Here is a 16,406-nt window from a genome sequence, read left to right as displayed (position 1 = left end):
TTATACAATAGTAGTCTGTATATTTTTTTAGTGAGGAATTGCATAAGATTTAGCTAGAATATAGTATAGCAGACAAACACGGTAAAAATTCTATGGATTTTTGAGAAATTTTTGCTACGGAGTAGCAATTTGGAAAGAGTAAAATGTTACTCGTAAAACATTTTTTATATGGTTATGTGCTTCCTTTTTGGCCTCTACAATGGCGACATTTTCCTTGTTCCCCATATAATGTTGGCTGTTGCACTCTTCAAGTTTTAAAATTTACTCCACTGTTGCCATTGTATTATTATTGCTTTACGGCCAAATTGTATTAGGAGGATTGCTCCTTCTCACGAGAGAACAATTAATCTAACAAGTTACCACATGACAAATGGTAACCTATATTGCTAAATTTACATGTTGTAAGCGTTATTAATTACTTAATTAGCATGATGCATGCATGATAGAATAGTAAATCAAAGATAGACCTAACATGGTTCCAATACTTCCAAACTCGAATTCTTATGACAATCTTTAAAAAAATCACTATTATATAAGGACCGATCACATATATAGATTCAAAAAATAAAGTGATTACTTAATTAGCATTGTTAGTTGTGATCATACATTGACCTATAAGCTTTCAAAAGAATTCAAAATCTTGCAATTAGAAGACTTTTTTGTACCTAGTTAGAAAACAATTTATAAAACAAAAAAAATGATTAGGATTTAGTACCATCCCTAGTCCTTTACATGCACTAATGCACGTGATTTGTACATTGAAATGCTGCATGTTAAAAAAAAAAATTGAGTAGTCAACAAATTTGTTAGGCTTAGTTGGCGATTTTGCTAAGGGTGCGTGAGATACTAAGATTGTGATTAATATTGTTATGAACCTATAAAATTCAGTAACTAATTATTAATTAATTAATTAATTAGCACAAACAGCTTATATTGATTACTCCCTCCTATACTTGGTCGTTTATTGACTTAATTATAGCATAAGATAACTCCCTACTTTTTTTTATAGACAAAACACATAAAATGGCATCGAGAGGAAGATTTTTAGTAGTATGGTCTAATTTAACATTATAATTAGCTTCTAATTTATAATATGCTGATATTGTAGTTGACCTTTGGTTTGTGTGTGTTTTTGGATCCTTTTCTTGTTGACATTGCTAAGTTAACAATCAACTACTTGTGACTTTACTTTATTAAAACAATTTGTGTTGGTCTTTTCCTTATGTTGTTATCTATAAGTAGTTGTGATAACACTTAAGCAACCTAATTGACTTCATGCCGATTGACGTAAAGTTTCGAAAACATTTATTTAGTTTCAATAATTATTAAAGCTAGAGTCGTAATTTTGACTTTTTGTCTATTAAGTATTCTCTGATCTTCTTTTATTAAAACGTCAAGTTGTTTGCTGTAACTACATATAGGAATATTATTAATTAAATAAAACATTTTGATTAAAAGAGATAGACTATTTATACTTGCAACGATGAGTATGAAGAGATTCATTCTACGTGGTACATGCATCTTATCTTGAAAAAACATACACATGTACAATCATATTATTAATATTAATTCATTTTTCATGATAAAACTAAAGAAGTCAAGGTTTAAAAGTCAGAGACTATTTATTAATTTGAAGTCTTGATAGTGAGGGAATTATACAAGTATATGAAATTAAGACTGTCTTTTTAGCTATTTCCTTTTTGTACACTTGGAATATTGTGTGTTCCATGCAATAATGCAACAATCTTTCCACCATGAGCGCCACTTGAGCAGTAATCAGGTTATTCAGGTAATTAGTAAAGATAAAAAAGTTGAAAAGTTTCTAGAAGTGTTTTATAGCTCCCCAACTTTAGTCCAGAAGGCACTTTAGAGTATTTTAAAATTTTGAATAACTAACCTTTTCTACCAATTATTGCTTTTAAATTTTAACATATTAAAAACACACTTTATTATACAAAATAAATTATGCCAGAGAAAAAGAGAGTTTAAGTGTTATGCAATGATTTATAGCCAATTACATAATCTTGAAGAGTGAATTTTAGATTCCTAAATATATAGCAACCCTAAATAGCAACCCATATACCTATACCCAAAAAAAAAAAAAAAAAAACAATTCATATACTTCTTAGGTATTTTAACTACTATATTTATGTCTACTTTCCTTTCATGCACATGTTACATTCGGACTAGGTGTATATTTATTCGATTCGGACAAAGACATGTCACTTATATGTTGCATCCAGATCACCTCTGTGAATCTGTAACAACGTGTCATCTTTAAAATTTAAATACGTTAGGTGTAATTTTCTTTAATTTTGATACACACTCTTATTAGTCTTATATAGATTAAATGAAAAGCTTTTGAAGATGTTACAAACTAAGCAAACAATGGTTTAATGGAATCAATTTTGTGAGAGTAAATTGCTTATTTTTTGGGAGTTTTGATGATTAAATCATAAATGTGAAGTTGGGTTAGTTGAAGTTCTTGGTTGTAAAATAAGGATGTGTTGGAAGAAGTGGAAAGTTTGCAATTACTGAGATAGGATACGTTATGATGTGGTTGTCTCTGTGTATATATTGCATGCTGTCAGTATCAACTTTATTACTGGTATTGGTTTATTACTTTATTTTATTTTGCTTGATTATGATATTCGTAATATACTTTATTATAACTTCGTATTTAAAATGTAAAACTATTTGGATATTTTATGTTATTTTTGACAAGGTTTTTTTTATTTATTTTTTTAAAAATAAATAAAACTATGAAAACAAATTCGTGTCCCCTCCACTCCCCTGTTTTTCTCTGTTTTCCCCTTTGCAAAAAGTAATATTAGACCAAAAAAAAAAAAAAAGTTATATTAGACGAGAGTGATGATTGACAAGAATTTGCTTTTAGAATTTACTTTGATTTCTCTTCTTTTCAGAACACTCAGCCAAGCCACATATGAAACTATTTACTTGACTTTGCATGCTTTGTTATCTACTAGTTTGATTAGATTTTCCTTATATATACAACAATTCTAACTTTAATTCCACTATTTTTTTGGCTTTTACTATATTATATATTGTAATTAATATGAAATTATCTGTAGTTACGAAAGTAATAGAAGGCAAGAATCTAGTAGCTGTTTTTTTTTTTTTATAATTTTATCTACTCTTCTTCCTAAATCAAAAGTTTAGCCCATTAAGATACAAAGTGACATACTTTGCATTTGGTAAGTTTACTTATGTAATAAGACAGTTAGTAACCTAACTTGTTTGATGAATAATTTTTCTTGAAATACAAGTCACAGCAAGTAGATATGTCCCTTAATGGAACTTGTTACATGTATAACGTTAGGGTGTTCTTCATGGTTTATATTCTTTATGTATGTTCTTTGTGTTTACTTTCTTTGATTAAGACGTATTAAGAATTTAGTTAGATACAAATTGGCCTAGTATCTTAAGAAAATATTGATGTTGTATAAAATGATAAGAAATTAATCGATAAAGATCACAGATTACAAAGTTTGAACTAGAGACCAACCATCACAGTATGTGTTAGATTTCCTACCATTATATTCCAGTCATCATTTGATTATCCATTTCTAGTTAAATCAAACATATCTAACTTTGATAAAGTTGTTTATTTTTCACTAATTATTTACTACTTTCTCAGCCTTTAAAAGTTTTTCCATTTTAATGACAATTGTCTAAAAAAAAAAGTCAAAATAGGAAGTATGTCTTTAAATAAAGAAGTCATATACATTACACATTTTATATTGAAATTCAAATACTCCGTAACATAAAATTACAACCTAACAATATTTGACATTGCTCAAACGATACACTAACATTAAAAAACAACCCTCAGTTTTATTCACTCTATTTCAAAATCATTGTCCCGTCCTAGTGTGACTTAGCTATGCAAACTTTGATTTTTAATATTTTAAATTACCAATAACTATACTCATTAATACGATTTTAACAAATTATTATTATTTGATCGAAGGCTCAAAGTAGTGGATTTTATATAAATAGTGTAAAGATCATAATAGGAAATAGAGGGCGTACATTATTTATTACCAGAGTTTGTCAAGTCACAACCATAATATTTTTTTTAAAAAAACAGTAGTCCGTAATAATATGAGATTTAGATTAACCGGATGCGTAACAGTCCATCAACGTCAAACTAGGAGAGAGAGTGAGAGACAGAGAGGTCAAACAATTAAACAAAAACAATAATTATAATAATTAAAAATAAATAAAAAGGAAAAATCAGTAAGAAAATTAAAATAAGGAAGTTAGGTAAAACTTAAAAGTCATTGAATGAAACCCCACTTTCACCTCCTCTGCTCTTTGTTGACCTCAAACCTTCCTATTTTTTTTTTTTCCTTTCTTCTTCTTCTTCCTCTCACTCTCTCTTCCAACTTCCCCAGATTTTCAATTTTAATAACCCTAATTTATATACACACAACAAATCCTAGCTACTTTAATTTTCATTTACACCGTATTTTCCATGAAGTTCTTCACTTAAAAAGTCAAAATGGGGAGTTCACTTTTTTCTTCCCAGTTTCTCTATTAAATTTCCCCTGTTAGGGTTTCTGTGTTCTTCTTTTTTCTGTCATTTTGGGATCTGGGTTTTTGTATTTAGACTCTTTTGAGTAGTGGGTTTAGTTTAATTTTGCTTAATTTAATTTATTTATTTATTTATTTTTCTTTTGTATTTTTTTTTTTTTTTTTTTTTCTCCAAAAGTCAAATGCAAACACCTTTTTTTTAGGGCCAAGATTGATGTTTGAATTTGCCCCCTTAAAATTATTGGTGTTAATTATTTGAATTTTTAATTGCTACCAATTTCTGGGTTTGATCTTATTTAGAGATCAACTGGGGAATCCTTCTGGTGTGGTCCAATTTACACTTTCCTTTTAATTTTGTTGAATAATTTGGGCCTTTAATTCACCTTTGAATCTCTAAGATTCTCTGTATTTTTTGAATGCTTTGCTAAAGCAGACTCTTTGATTTTGGAGAAAGCAATTTGGGTGGTTGATTCCCTCTTTGTAATTTGAATTTGAACTAAGCTTTCCCCTTTTTGTTCTGGGTTTTTGTTCTTACAAGTGGAGGAAGTTGAAACCCAGTTTGGGTTAAATTACAATTGAAATTTGGGGGTTAGGTTTTTGTTCATAGTTCTGATGCATCTCTCACTATGGAAGCCTATTTCTCATTGTGTTCATTTGATAATTGATAAGAAGGGTAGAAGAAAAGATGGGTCTGAATTTGGGGAAGATAGTAAGAAAAACCCTTCAATATTGAGGAAATTGCAGGAGAGCAAGCTCAGAGAAGCTCTTGAAGAAGCATCTGAAGATGGGTCTTTACTGAAATCCACCTTAGACACTGATGCTGAGGCTAATTCCAACAAAGATGAGGGCCTCGGCCAGTCGAGATCCCTTGCAAGGCTTCAAGCTCTCAAGGAATTCCTCAGAGCTACTGCGTTGGCTGCGGAGCGTACATTCGAATCCGAAGACTCGATTCCTGCTCTTAATGAGGCGTTTTCCAAGTTCCTTACAATGTATCCCAAGTATCAGTCTTCTGAGAGGATTGATCAGCTGAGATTGGATGAGTATGGGCACCTCACTGGGCCAGCTGCTAAGGTATGTCTTGATTACTGTGGATTTGGGCTGTTTTCTCATCTTCAGACTCTTTATTATTGGGACACTTCAAGTTTTAGTTTGTCTGAGATGACTGCTAATTTGAGTAATCATGTCTTGTATGGTGGTGCTGAGAGAGGGACTGTTGAACATGATATTAAAACTAGAATTATGGATTATTTGAACATTCCTGAGAATGAATATGGGATTGTCTTTACTGTAAGTAGAGGTTCAGCTTTTAAATTGTTGGCTGAAGCATACCCTTTTCATACAAACAAGAAATTGTTAACCATGTTTGATCATGAGAGCCAATCTGTGAATTGGATGGCCCAAGCCGCGAAGGAGAAAGGGGCGAAAAGTTATAGTGCTTGGTTTAAGTGGCCTACTCTTAAACCGTGCTCTGCTGATCTTAGGAAGCAGATTTTGAACAAGAAGAAGAGGAAGAAGGATTCTGCAGTTGGCCTTTTTGCCTTTCCTGTTCAGTCCAGGGTGACGGGATCCAAGTACTCGTATCAATGGATGGCTCTGGCGCAACAAAACAACTGGCATGTTTTGCTAGATGCTGGTGCTTTGGGGCCGAAGGATATGGATTCGCTAGGTTTGTCGTTATTCCGTCCTGACTTCATAATCACATCATTTTACAGGGTGTTTGGGTTTGATCCCAGTGGGTTTGGATGTCTCCTCATCAAAAAATCTGTGCTAGGATGCCTACAAAACCAATCTGGAGTGACTGGAACTGGGATGGTGAAGATTACTCCAGTCTTTCCACAGTATTTGGGCGATTCGATGGATGGTCTTGATGGTCTTATTGGGGTTGAGGATGATGAAGTTGATGAGAATGGTGATTTTAAAGGTGACACCCAGAAAGGTTCCCAGATGCCTGCCTTTTCTGGTGCTTTTACTCATGCTCAGGTAAAGGATGTATTTGACACTGAGATGGAGCATGAAAACAGCTCTGACAGAGACGGTGCCAGCACGATATTTGAAGAGACCGAGAGTATTTCTGTAGGGGAGGTGATGAAGAGCCCTATCTTTAGCGAGGATGAATCATCTGACAACTCATTCTGGATTGACTTAGGTCAAAGCCCCATGAATTCCGAACATGCGGGCCACCTGGAAAGACAGAGATCCACTCCTTCACCGCCTTTATGGTTTACTGGGAGGAAGGATGCAAAGAGGGTCTCCCCAAAGCCAGCAGCGAACAAGTCTAGGAGCCCAACCTATGACGGGCGGCATATGCTATCATTCGATGCTGCAGTTCAATCAGTTTCCCGAGGTGTTGATAATGTCCATGAGATCAATGAGGAGATACACACTGTTCATGAGATAGAGGAGTATGAACATGAGATGGCAAACAACAAAGCATCCCTGCATTCTTCATTAAATGGAGACCATTACAATGGTCATACTTCAACATCTCGTGGTATTACATCTGAACTGTGTGCAGAGTCGAAAGAAAGTGCTATCAGAAGAGAAACAGAAGGTGAATTTAGGCTATTGGGAAGGAGGGATGGCAATAAATTTGCTGGTGGCAGGGTTGTATGCTTTGAAGAAGATGATATTGCTAGCAAAGGTAGGAGGGTATCTTTCAGTACAGAGGACAATCACAGAGGGCACTCTAGTCATACCTTGGAGGCAGGTGAGACATCTGCTAGAGACCTTGAAGACTATGACTATGCAAGTGATGGGGACTACGGTGATGACCCAGAATCTGATAGGAGAGAACCAGAGATAATTTGTCGGCATCTTGATCACATAAACATGTTGGGCCTCAATAGAACAACATCAAGATTACGATTTTTGATAAATTGGCTTGTGACCTCACTTTTGCAATTGAGATTCCCTGGTCCAGATGATAAAAATGATGTGCCGTTGGTACAAATATACGGCCCTAAAATTAAATATGAAAGGGGTGCTGCTGTTGCTTTCAATGTGAGAAACTGCAACCGGGGGTTAATTAATCCAGAGGTTGTCCAAAAGCTTGCTGAAGCACATGGCATTGGGCTTGGTGTTGGCATCCTTAGCCATATGAGAATTATGGATGGTCCCGGGAATTCAAATGGGGAATTGAACATCACAGATACAACATTGTGCAAGCCAATGGCAAATGGTCGTTTTGATGGAAAAAGCGGCTTCTTCAGGGTGGAGGTTGTGACAGCATCACTTAGCTTTCTGACTAACTTTGACGATGTGTACAAGCTGTGGGCTTTTGTTGCGAAGTTTCTTAATCCTGCCTTTACTAGAGAGATTGGACTTCCAACTGTTGAAGAAGAGTCAGAAACATGACATTGTGTCCCTCAAGCTACCTCTTTGTTTCCATTCAAGCGCCAACAGATCGTAGTGAAGATTTGGGATGAAATTTCATCCTGACATATTGAAGATTGTGAAGAATACATGAGGGCAGGATCATTTTCATATCTTCGGATTACCCAACACCTTCGGTTACTTACACTGCCCGTGGTAAATTTGTTTATTCATGTTTGCCCTCGGGCATTTTTTGTTTACAAATCTTCTGGGTGCTTGTTACTTTTGCTTGTCTTACTGCCCACCAGTGTTTTGGTATGTTCTCAAATGATTGGTTGCACAAAATGTTAACCATTTGGGTGTTATTCTTTTATCCCTGAAGTATGGTTCTCGAGTTTGTGTATAATATTTATGTCATTTTCATGCTAACCTTGATAGTTCAGTCATTTGACATCTTAAGGGAAAACAGTACATTGAATTCGGGAGCTGGGTTCAGTGAAATTTGAGCATTGTCTTTTCAGAATCACATTTTCCTTATCCACTTTCTTTGGTATGTTTCAATGCTGAATCACAGGATTTGATTTTTGCTGGTCAGTGATGTCTTCGATGTCAAAAGATGAACTGTTTTCTATTGTTATTTTTGTGCAAGATTGTTGTTATTTTCATTTTTTTTTGAATTTTTTGTTAGATTAAATCTTTTGGTCATGAAATCAAATACTGTTAGTAGATGCTGTTAGGGGTGAAAGTTCGGTTTTCGGTTTGGTTTTTGGCCCAAACCGAAACCGAACCACCATATTTCGGTTTCTTGATTTTGCAAACCACACCGCACCACTTTCTCTTTGAAACCGAACCGAACCAAACCACCTAAATTTCGGTTTTCTTAAAAAAAAACCAAACCGCACCGAATTTTCCTATCAAGCATCATGAACATCAAATTTTGCAAAAAAAACCGAACCGAACCAAACCAATTAAAACCGAACCAAACAAAACCAAACCAATCCAGGGTATTAATTATTACCATCCCACCTTATCACCACCAACACCCACCCACCACCCATCACCCTGACCACCTAAAGCCCACCCACCACCCACCCTAACCTACTAAAACCACCGAAACTCACCACCCATCCTCCAAAACCACCCGAAACCCACCCGCCATCCACCCTAACCCATCAAAAACCACCCGAAACCCACTCATCATGCATCAACCCGAATCCATCAAAAACCACCCCTCCACCCACCAAAAACTGAAGAAACCCACCATCCATCCTGACCACCCGAAACCCACCCAAAACTACCTACCACCACCACAATTCAATCATACACCACCATAAAAATAAAAAACTCAAACCAAATTAAAAGAAAGAAAAAGAGGACATACCTCACATTCCACCGAAAAACCTCGAATTTGGGTTTTAAAGGTCAAATTCGACCATGAAAACACTAGATCGAATTTGACATGAAAACCTTTAGAATGTGAACACTGGTGCCCAGGTGGTCGTCCTTGCCTCCTTGGTCGTACTGTCGAAGAGGAGAAGAGAGTGAAAGTGGAGAAGAGATCGAAGAGGAGAGAGAAAGGACAGAGTAGAGAACTAGAGATTGGAGAAGATAAGAAGAGGAAAGGAGAAAGAGAGAACCGAGAGGGAGAAAGCTCACAAATGGAGAAAAGAGAAGAGGATTAGAGGAGAGAGAAAGGGCGGAAAGAGAAGAGGAGAGAGTGAGAGGCTGAGAAGAGTGATTAGGGTTTTTTTTTTTTTGCCTTATATAGTATGGGCCGAAATTCGGTTCGGTTTCGGTTTTTCATTTCCCAAAACCGAAACCGAACCATACAATTTCGGTTTCTTGATTTTACAAACCGAAACCGAACCACTTAAGAAAAAAACCGAACCATATTCCTAATTCGGTTCGGTTTTCGGTTCGGTTTGATTTTAAACCAAATTTGTTTCACCCCTAGATGCTGTACTTGTTGAGATTTAGAATCGTGATGGACATAATATACGTATTTCTGAGCTCGTTCATTGTTTATCAAGCCTTCAATCTTTTTCCTGTTTGAGAATACTGAGTCCACTTGCAAGTTGAATCTGCATGTTTGAAGCTCAAAGTTGAGATGAACTGAAAATTGGTGTCCTTTAGTTATATATCACCAATGAACATGACAAGTGCCGTTGGTAAAACTCTTATTGAGGCCGGAACAGAGCTCTAGATTATAACAGTGCCTTATTTTTGCTGCATGGTTTTCTGGCTGGTTATTTGGTACTTAAAGCTTGTTACAATTCAAGCAAAGTATTGGTATGCCTGACTTGTGTAATAGAAGTGCCATACATTTTTTTGCTTTTATATTTCAAAAAGGAAAATAAACAATGCAATGTAGTATCTATAATTATCACTGTAACACCTTAAAAATATTACAGCAAGGGTTATGTTGATGTCCCAGGACTATTCCCTTTATTATTTATCTTTTTTTCAGCTGGTGGCAGGTGTAATCAATTTGGTCACAGATTCTCAGATTGCTGTACTTTCTATAATGTTTTAATTTTCTTGTCTTGAGGCATTTTGTGCAGGTGTATTGTTGTTGAGAATTTGGGATCCTATTAGGGTATTAAAGGGTATTCAGGGTATTTACTTCCGAGTAATATGGTAACAATCCAGTGTAGGTAGATGGGGTTTACCCATTCCATACATCCATGGATTGTTGTCACTTACTCTTAAACTTTATGTATGGCTGATAAGTCTTAGTTTTTGCTCGCAAATCTCTTTAGCTGCCAAATTCTCACTTTCTGTCGTACTTGGTTGCTAGCCCTATGTGTTTGTGCCTCTGGTGGCTATTGTTAGCACCTCTAGCAGGCATTCAATAGTACGATTCTTATCTTCTTACCTCTTCATGTTCTCATTCAATTACCATCCTCAATTTTGTAGTAGGGATAAGAACTAAACCTTGTCTTCTTTTCTTTGTGGAATAATAGTGTAACAGCTACACATTTAAGTTTTTGTCTTTGTTTGGCTGTCCTCTACTCTTCAGCAGTCCTTCAACGGCTATGTGTAACTCTTTATTTTGGGTGGTCACAGTATGCAGGATTCTCTCTATGGCCCTCTCTTTTTTCTGGGGAATCCGAAATTTCAATATTTATTTTTGTATACCCCCAGGAGTCTTATGTCTATCAATGCCTTAAGGTTGAAATGCAACTAGTGTCTTGCAATTAGTGAGTTGCAATTTTTGTCTCGTATGTGCGCGCTATTATGAATTTGCTCTTTATGGACTCCGTCGCCCATTGATCAGCCTCTGGTTTAAACTGTTTGCTCCTCTCTAGTATATTACTTCAGTTTTCATACACTAACTATGAGTCCATGCTCTTTGTCAAAAAAAAAAAAAAAAAAAAAAAAAAAAAAAACTAGGAGTCCATGAGCCTGAAAAACTTGAATAATACTGACGTTCTTATTGCTTATACTGTACAAGTTGCAAAACATGGTTTACATGTTTTCTAGCTATCTATTATCCTTTTATTTTCTTCCTTTTCAGATTACATTAAATTAGATAAATTGTATAAATACACAGATAAAAAATTGATAGATTTCCTCTATATAAACAAGACTAAATAAAGTATCTAGATGCTGAAGGGTATATCATAATATCAATGTCCAATTCTTCTGGAATCCAACCTTGCTTAGGGTTAACTGGTAACAGAGAAGCTATGAAGATGGCAGTCTCCAGATACGAGTCGTACTTGGCTGTTGGATTTTTATCATTAGTACTTTTGTTTGTACCAGTTTCTTTCACCACTTTAGCTCTTAGCTTCAAATCTTGCATAAATCTAGCGAATTTCACCTCATCTACAATGTTGTTTCTTGCATTATGAAGAATTTTGTCGAACGCCTTATTGTTGTAGGTCCAATCCCCATTTCTCCAGTTAAAGAGGTATAATGTAAGAAATTGATGTCCATAAGTTGCCACAAATTCCACTGCATCCAATACAAACTTAAATTCTTCTTTTGACATGTAATATGGGAAGCTAACTCTTGTCCATGCTGGTTTAACTCCCTCATAACCCTGTCAAGCAATAGATTTCATCAATATTTCTTGTTTTAAGTGTTATATTTGGAATATAATATATGATTGACAATGATTTTGGAGCTCAATAATGTATCAAACATACATTTGTTTGTTAGCCATTGTAATGGACAAGATTCTTAAAGGTTGTTCCTAGTTGTCGCTTACCTTTGTGACGTAGTTGCATAGAGACTAATGATGGAAGGATGCATATACTAAGAAAGAATGTTCTGAATTGAGGCTTTACCTGTTGGATTGACGCTCTTAAAGCCAAAGAGTAGTCTTTATCAACATCGAGCAAGTAGTGACCATATGGTCCTGCACAAGCACACCCTCCTCTAGCTTGAATACCAAACAAGTCATTAAGCAGTTTCGCGACAAAACGACCGTGCAGTGGCTTACGTTGTCCTGGGTCCTGCTTTCGAGTTTCACCTCTATTTTGAGTGGATGGATACACAAGGAAGGATAAGATAGCCAGTCGCTTGACGCTAGTGTTTCCGAGAATTACAATGTTCTTGATGTTGCCTAGTTTTGCCACAGCTCTTTCCATATAGTTATGCTCTTGCTCTTCAATTGTTTTGACACCAATGTATTCTTTAACCCAGAATGCTAATGCTGCTCGAATCGTCTGGGTTATGGGAGGAGTCCCTGCATTTTCCCTTTCTTCTACATTGTTTGAGTACAAAGTGTCCTGTTTTATTCATCATAATTGTTTCTAATTAGTCTGTAATTCTTCAAATTGATTAATGTTTCGTCGTAATAATTATCGTTGTTAATAATAATACCTGTTCACTGAAGCCATTGACATAGGAAACAGTTCCTCCACCACAGGTTGAAGGTGTGGAAGAAGTGAGCAGATAAAGCTTCTTGCTCATAAGGAGGATTCCAGGGCTTCCTGCCCCACCAATAAACTTGTGTGGACTAACATAAACAGCATCATATCCATCTATTTCGCCCGCTTTCATGTTGATCTCGACATAAGGACCACTGTTAATAACAACATCCAAAGCAACACATACTCTGTTAATACCACTCAAATTTACATTGATATGTCATGCATAGAATTGGTTATTAATAGGTGACAAGATCAATATATTATTATTGGGCTTTTATGCGCGTCAATGCACATAAAGGCCCATCATACGTCCTAAGATACAAGATGTAACAAAAACAAAGAGAATTATTTAGACATACCTAGCTGCAAAATCAAAGCAAGCAAAAGCACCATATTGATGAAGCAACCTAGCAATTGCTCGAGTATCCGAGACAATACCAGTGACATTGCTACAAGCAGAGAACGAACCCAACATAGGCCGGTTAGTAGACTCGTAATGCTCAAGCTGAACTCTTAGTGCTTCCATATCAATTGAGCCACCATCCTTAGTTAGCGCGATCTCAACAACTTCTACAAGGCTGTTTCGCCATGATAGGAGATTCGAGTGATGCTCGTAAGGCCCCAAGAAAACAACCCATCGCTCTCCCTTCCTTAGAGTCTCTAAAACTCTGCTTCTTAGAGTTGATGCAATAGCAACTCCCATAACTTCTTGAAGCCTTTTAATAGCGGCTGTAGTGCCCGAACCACAGAATAAAATGGCATCCTCTTCTCCACCACCTAAACATCTTTTGATGTATCTTGCTGCTTCTTCCATTGTCTTTGTAGTTCGTTTCCCCACGTAGCTATCCGTCGTGTGAGTGTTTCCTAAACATTATTAGCGCACACCAAATCAACAAACTACGTTTTCTTGATAGAGTATAAAACATATGGTTGATCTGAGATGATCCTTTAACATTATTTTCAGTAAGTTCATAAATTAAAAAGTGTACTCGATCCATGTCAATAGCAAATTGTAGTAGTAACATATATATTAACCGATGAACGCATGCATGTTATGAATTAATAACACATATGTATGTCTGTATCAAACCGCATATGAAGATGTCTATGAATTTTTATTTATTTATTTATTTTATTTTATTTTTGTGTAAATGGATACTTCTATTATTGAAGAATAGTAAACTAATTGAGATGTCATGATTCATAAATTTTCCATAGACCCTGTACCGAAATTATCCAATCTAATTATAAACTATAATACGTAACTGTGAATGTGTGATTAAATTATGTGCTCTTGCTAGAACGATGCGAATATAAATTTAAAACGGAGTGAGTCATGTTTGACATTTCTTGTAAAATACTTGTATAAATTTGGTGATAAATGGCACGTACTCCACAAAATAAAATAGAATTAAAATGATGTGTACATATAATAATACTATAAATTAAAACATAATTATGAGGATATCTAGTGTGAAATGGAGATTGGAATGAAGAAAGAACACAGAATACATCTTCCTAGCTAGCATAATGTCTAAAACTAATTATCAGCAACCTCAATAGAGAAACTAAAGTTGTAATCATGCAAATTAGACAATAATATAAGAAATAAAATTACCATAAAAAGGAAGAACATTAGTAATGATATAATCTTCAATGAAGTGAAGAGAACGGGCAGTTGCCGTTGTATCGGCGTAAGTGATTCCACGCTTGCCAAACGGGGACTCGAATTCTGCACCACCACCACTGCCGCCTCCAATTATCTGTGATCTAACCCAACTCAGCTTATCACTCTTTTGTTTAGGGCAACCCTCCATATTAATCATCTTCTTAATTACTTTCTTAGCTCGCTCTGATCCCTTAATTACTTTCTCGTTTTACTTGATAAGCTATTACTACAACGTACGTATATTTATAGTGTAATTAGTGTTACACTGTTACTAAAAAAAATTGTTGAGAATGGATTAATATTGCACGGAAAAGAATAGTTCAAGAATCAACAAAATGTTATTAGGAAATCAAAATTATAGCGTAGAAAAACCGTATATATAAGAAATAAAATAAAGTTTATACGAAATAGCGTAGTTATGCCCGAATTTAAAAAGTCAAATAATTTGCATTTATTAATTTGATAATTAATAATGTCATTTATTCAGCAGCCAGCCAGCCAATAGTGTTGGGCGATCATGCCTGGTCAGCTCATACAAAGAATTAATTATATGTAGGCTCCTCTTGTGATTAATAAGTAGTACAGCTCAATTATTATTATTATTATTATTATTATTATTATTATTATTATTATTATTATTATTATTATTATTATTATTATTATTATTATTATTATTATTATTATTATTATTATTATTATTATTATTATTATTATTTAATGCATTCTTACCAACTTGGCAACTTGATTTTTTTAATAGTAAGTAAGCTTATTTTCTCTTACCAGCTTGTAATATATATATATATATATATATATATATATATATATATATATATATATATATATATATATATATATATATATATATATATATATATCGGATATTTGATTGTCAAAGGAAACAAAAATGAACCGCGTTAAAGAAAGCACAAGCTTATACGCATTAAAAAATATGTATGATTGTCAACACTACTTTAGTATGTTATGCAAAAAAAGAGAATTGTAACATAATATACACATGAAATTAAAACTTCAATTAGAATGAGTTTCGAGTGAATTTCCACAATAATAACTTAAATTATCAAGACAAGCAAGCTAAAAATTACATTATAGCTAGATAATTGTTTGATTTATTTAGTTGTACTACTCGGTAAAAGTTGTTATGTTTCGATGTTGAGCTTGGGAAAGGTCAATTTGTCAATAATATTTTGTACTTGATATTAATTAAGATTGAGAATTTATTTTGTCAATAATATGTATGACAAAAAAGAAAACAATTAATCTATCCTAAATAGCAACATACATGATAGCATAGTGATTTATTGAGCGCTCAGAGTTAATTCGGCCATTGGGGATTGAAGAGGTAGAAGACAAGTGTTTACCCCCCTTTCTTTCGTTCATTTTTTTTTTTGTATATCCCATTCATAATCTGTTAGAGATATGATATATTGAAAAATATATATGTGATATATTTTCCGTATGTATCTTATTATGAAAATAATATCTTTAGATATATTCAATTAGGATATACAGTATAGTATATCTTTTAGAAAGATTGTTTCCTATCTTATAAGTATATTTTGTATAAATACTTTACCTATTAATTAATGAATAATAAACAAGTCATTCTATTCTCCAATATATCATATATCTAACATAATCTTAAACTTGAGAATCAAACATCCTTAAACAACCTTTCGACTGTATATGTAATTTTCCTAATTAATCTTTCAATCCACCAACTTCCTTATTGTTAAAATGAACAACAGTATTATTCAAGGAAAAGGTGATACTGATGATCATGTCCTCCTACAATTTCACATGACCCTTGTATGCAAGTTGATGAATGTCGTGAATCTGCTGATATCAATTATTCATCCATATGGTCCTACAACTACTATTAACCGATACAAATATGATCTTCCGAATCTTCTCCATTTCAATTTCAAAAAAGCATTACTCTCTTTATTTTAAAATAATACTTGTATATA

The 16,406-nt window shown here is 34.3% G+C and overlaps 2 protein-coding genes across 2 annotated transcripts; one reads left to right on the top strand and one right to left on the bottom strand.

Annotated features, from left to right (window-relative positions):
• Positions 1-4,037: 4,037 nt before the first annotated feature.
• On the top strand, positions 4,038-8,410 carry LOC110682239. Its single transcript, XM_021858522.1, has one exon. It carries the CDS (start codon positions 5,170-5,172, stop codon positions 7,909-7,911), a length of 2,742 nt encoding a protein of 913 aa, XP_021714214.1. The 5' UTR covers positions 4,038-5,169; the 3' UTR covers positions 7,912-8,410.
• Positions 8,411-11,283: 2,873 nt separating this feature from the next.
• On the bottom strand, positions 11,284-14,791 carry LOC110682238 (probable cysteine desulfurase). Its single transcript, XM_021858521.1, has 5 exons — positions 14,368-14,791; positions 13,109-13,613; positions 12,700-12,901; positions 12,162-12,605; positions 11,284-11,914 (listed from the first exon to the last, which is right to left on the bottom strand). The coding sequence occupies exons 1-5, from the start codon at positions 14,573-14,575 to the stop codon at positions 11,459-11,461; spliced, it is 1,815 nt and encodes a 604-aa protein (XP_021714213.1). The 5' UTR covers positions 14,576-14,791; the 3' UTR covers positions 11,284-11,458.
• Positions 14,792-16,406: the final 1,615 nt, after the last annotated feature.

The sequence above is a fragment of the Chenopodium quinoa genome, unplaced genomic scaffold (genome assembly GCF_001683475.1).
Source record: "Chenopodium quinoa cultivar QQ74 unplaced genomic scaffold, ASM168347v1, whole genome shotgun sequence".
Classification (NCBI taxonomy): domain Eukaryota; kingdom Viridiplantae; phylum Streptophyta; class Magnoliopsida; order Caryophyllales; family Amaranthaceae; genus Chenopodium; species Chenopodium quinoa.
The sequence above is the reverse complement of the archived record's forward strand: the minus strand, read 5'-3'. Positions and strand labels throughout refer to the sequence as shown.

Bases quoted from the DNA above. Each gene is read 5' to 3' on its own strand.
- LOC110682239 (XM_021858522.1), top strand. From the start codon at position 5,170: ATGCATCTCTCACTATGGAAGCCTATTTCTCATTGTGTTCATTTGATA.
- LOC110682238 (XM_021858521.1), bottom strand. From the start codon at position 14,575: ATGATTAATATGGAGGGTTGCCCTAAACAAAAGAGTGATAAGCTGAGT. The intron at 13,614-14,367 runs GTAATTTTATTT...AATAATGTTTAG, and splicing joins TAATGTTCTTCCTTTTTATG to GAAACACTCACACGACGGAT. The intron at 12,902-13,108 runs GTATGTCTAAAT...TGTTATTAACAG, and splicing joins TGCTTTGATTTTGCAGCTAG to TGGTCCTTATGTCGAGATCA.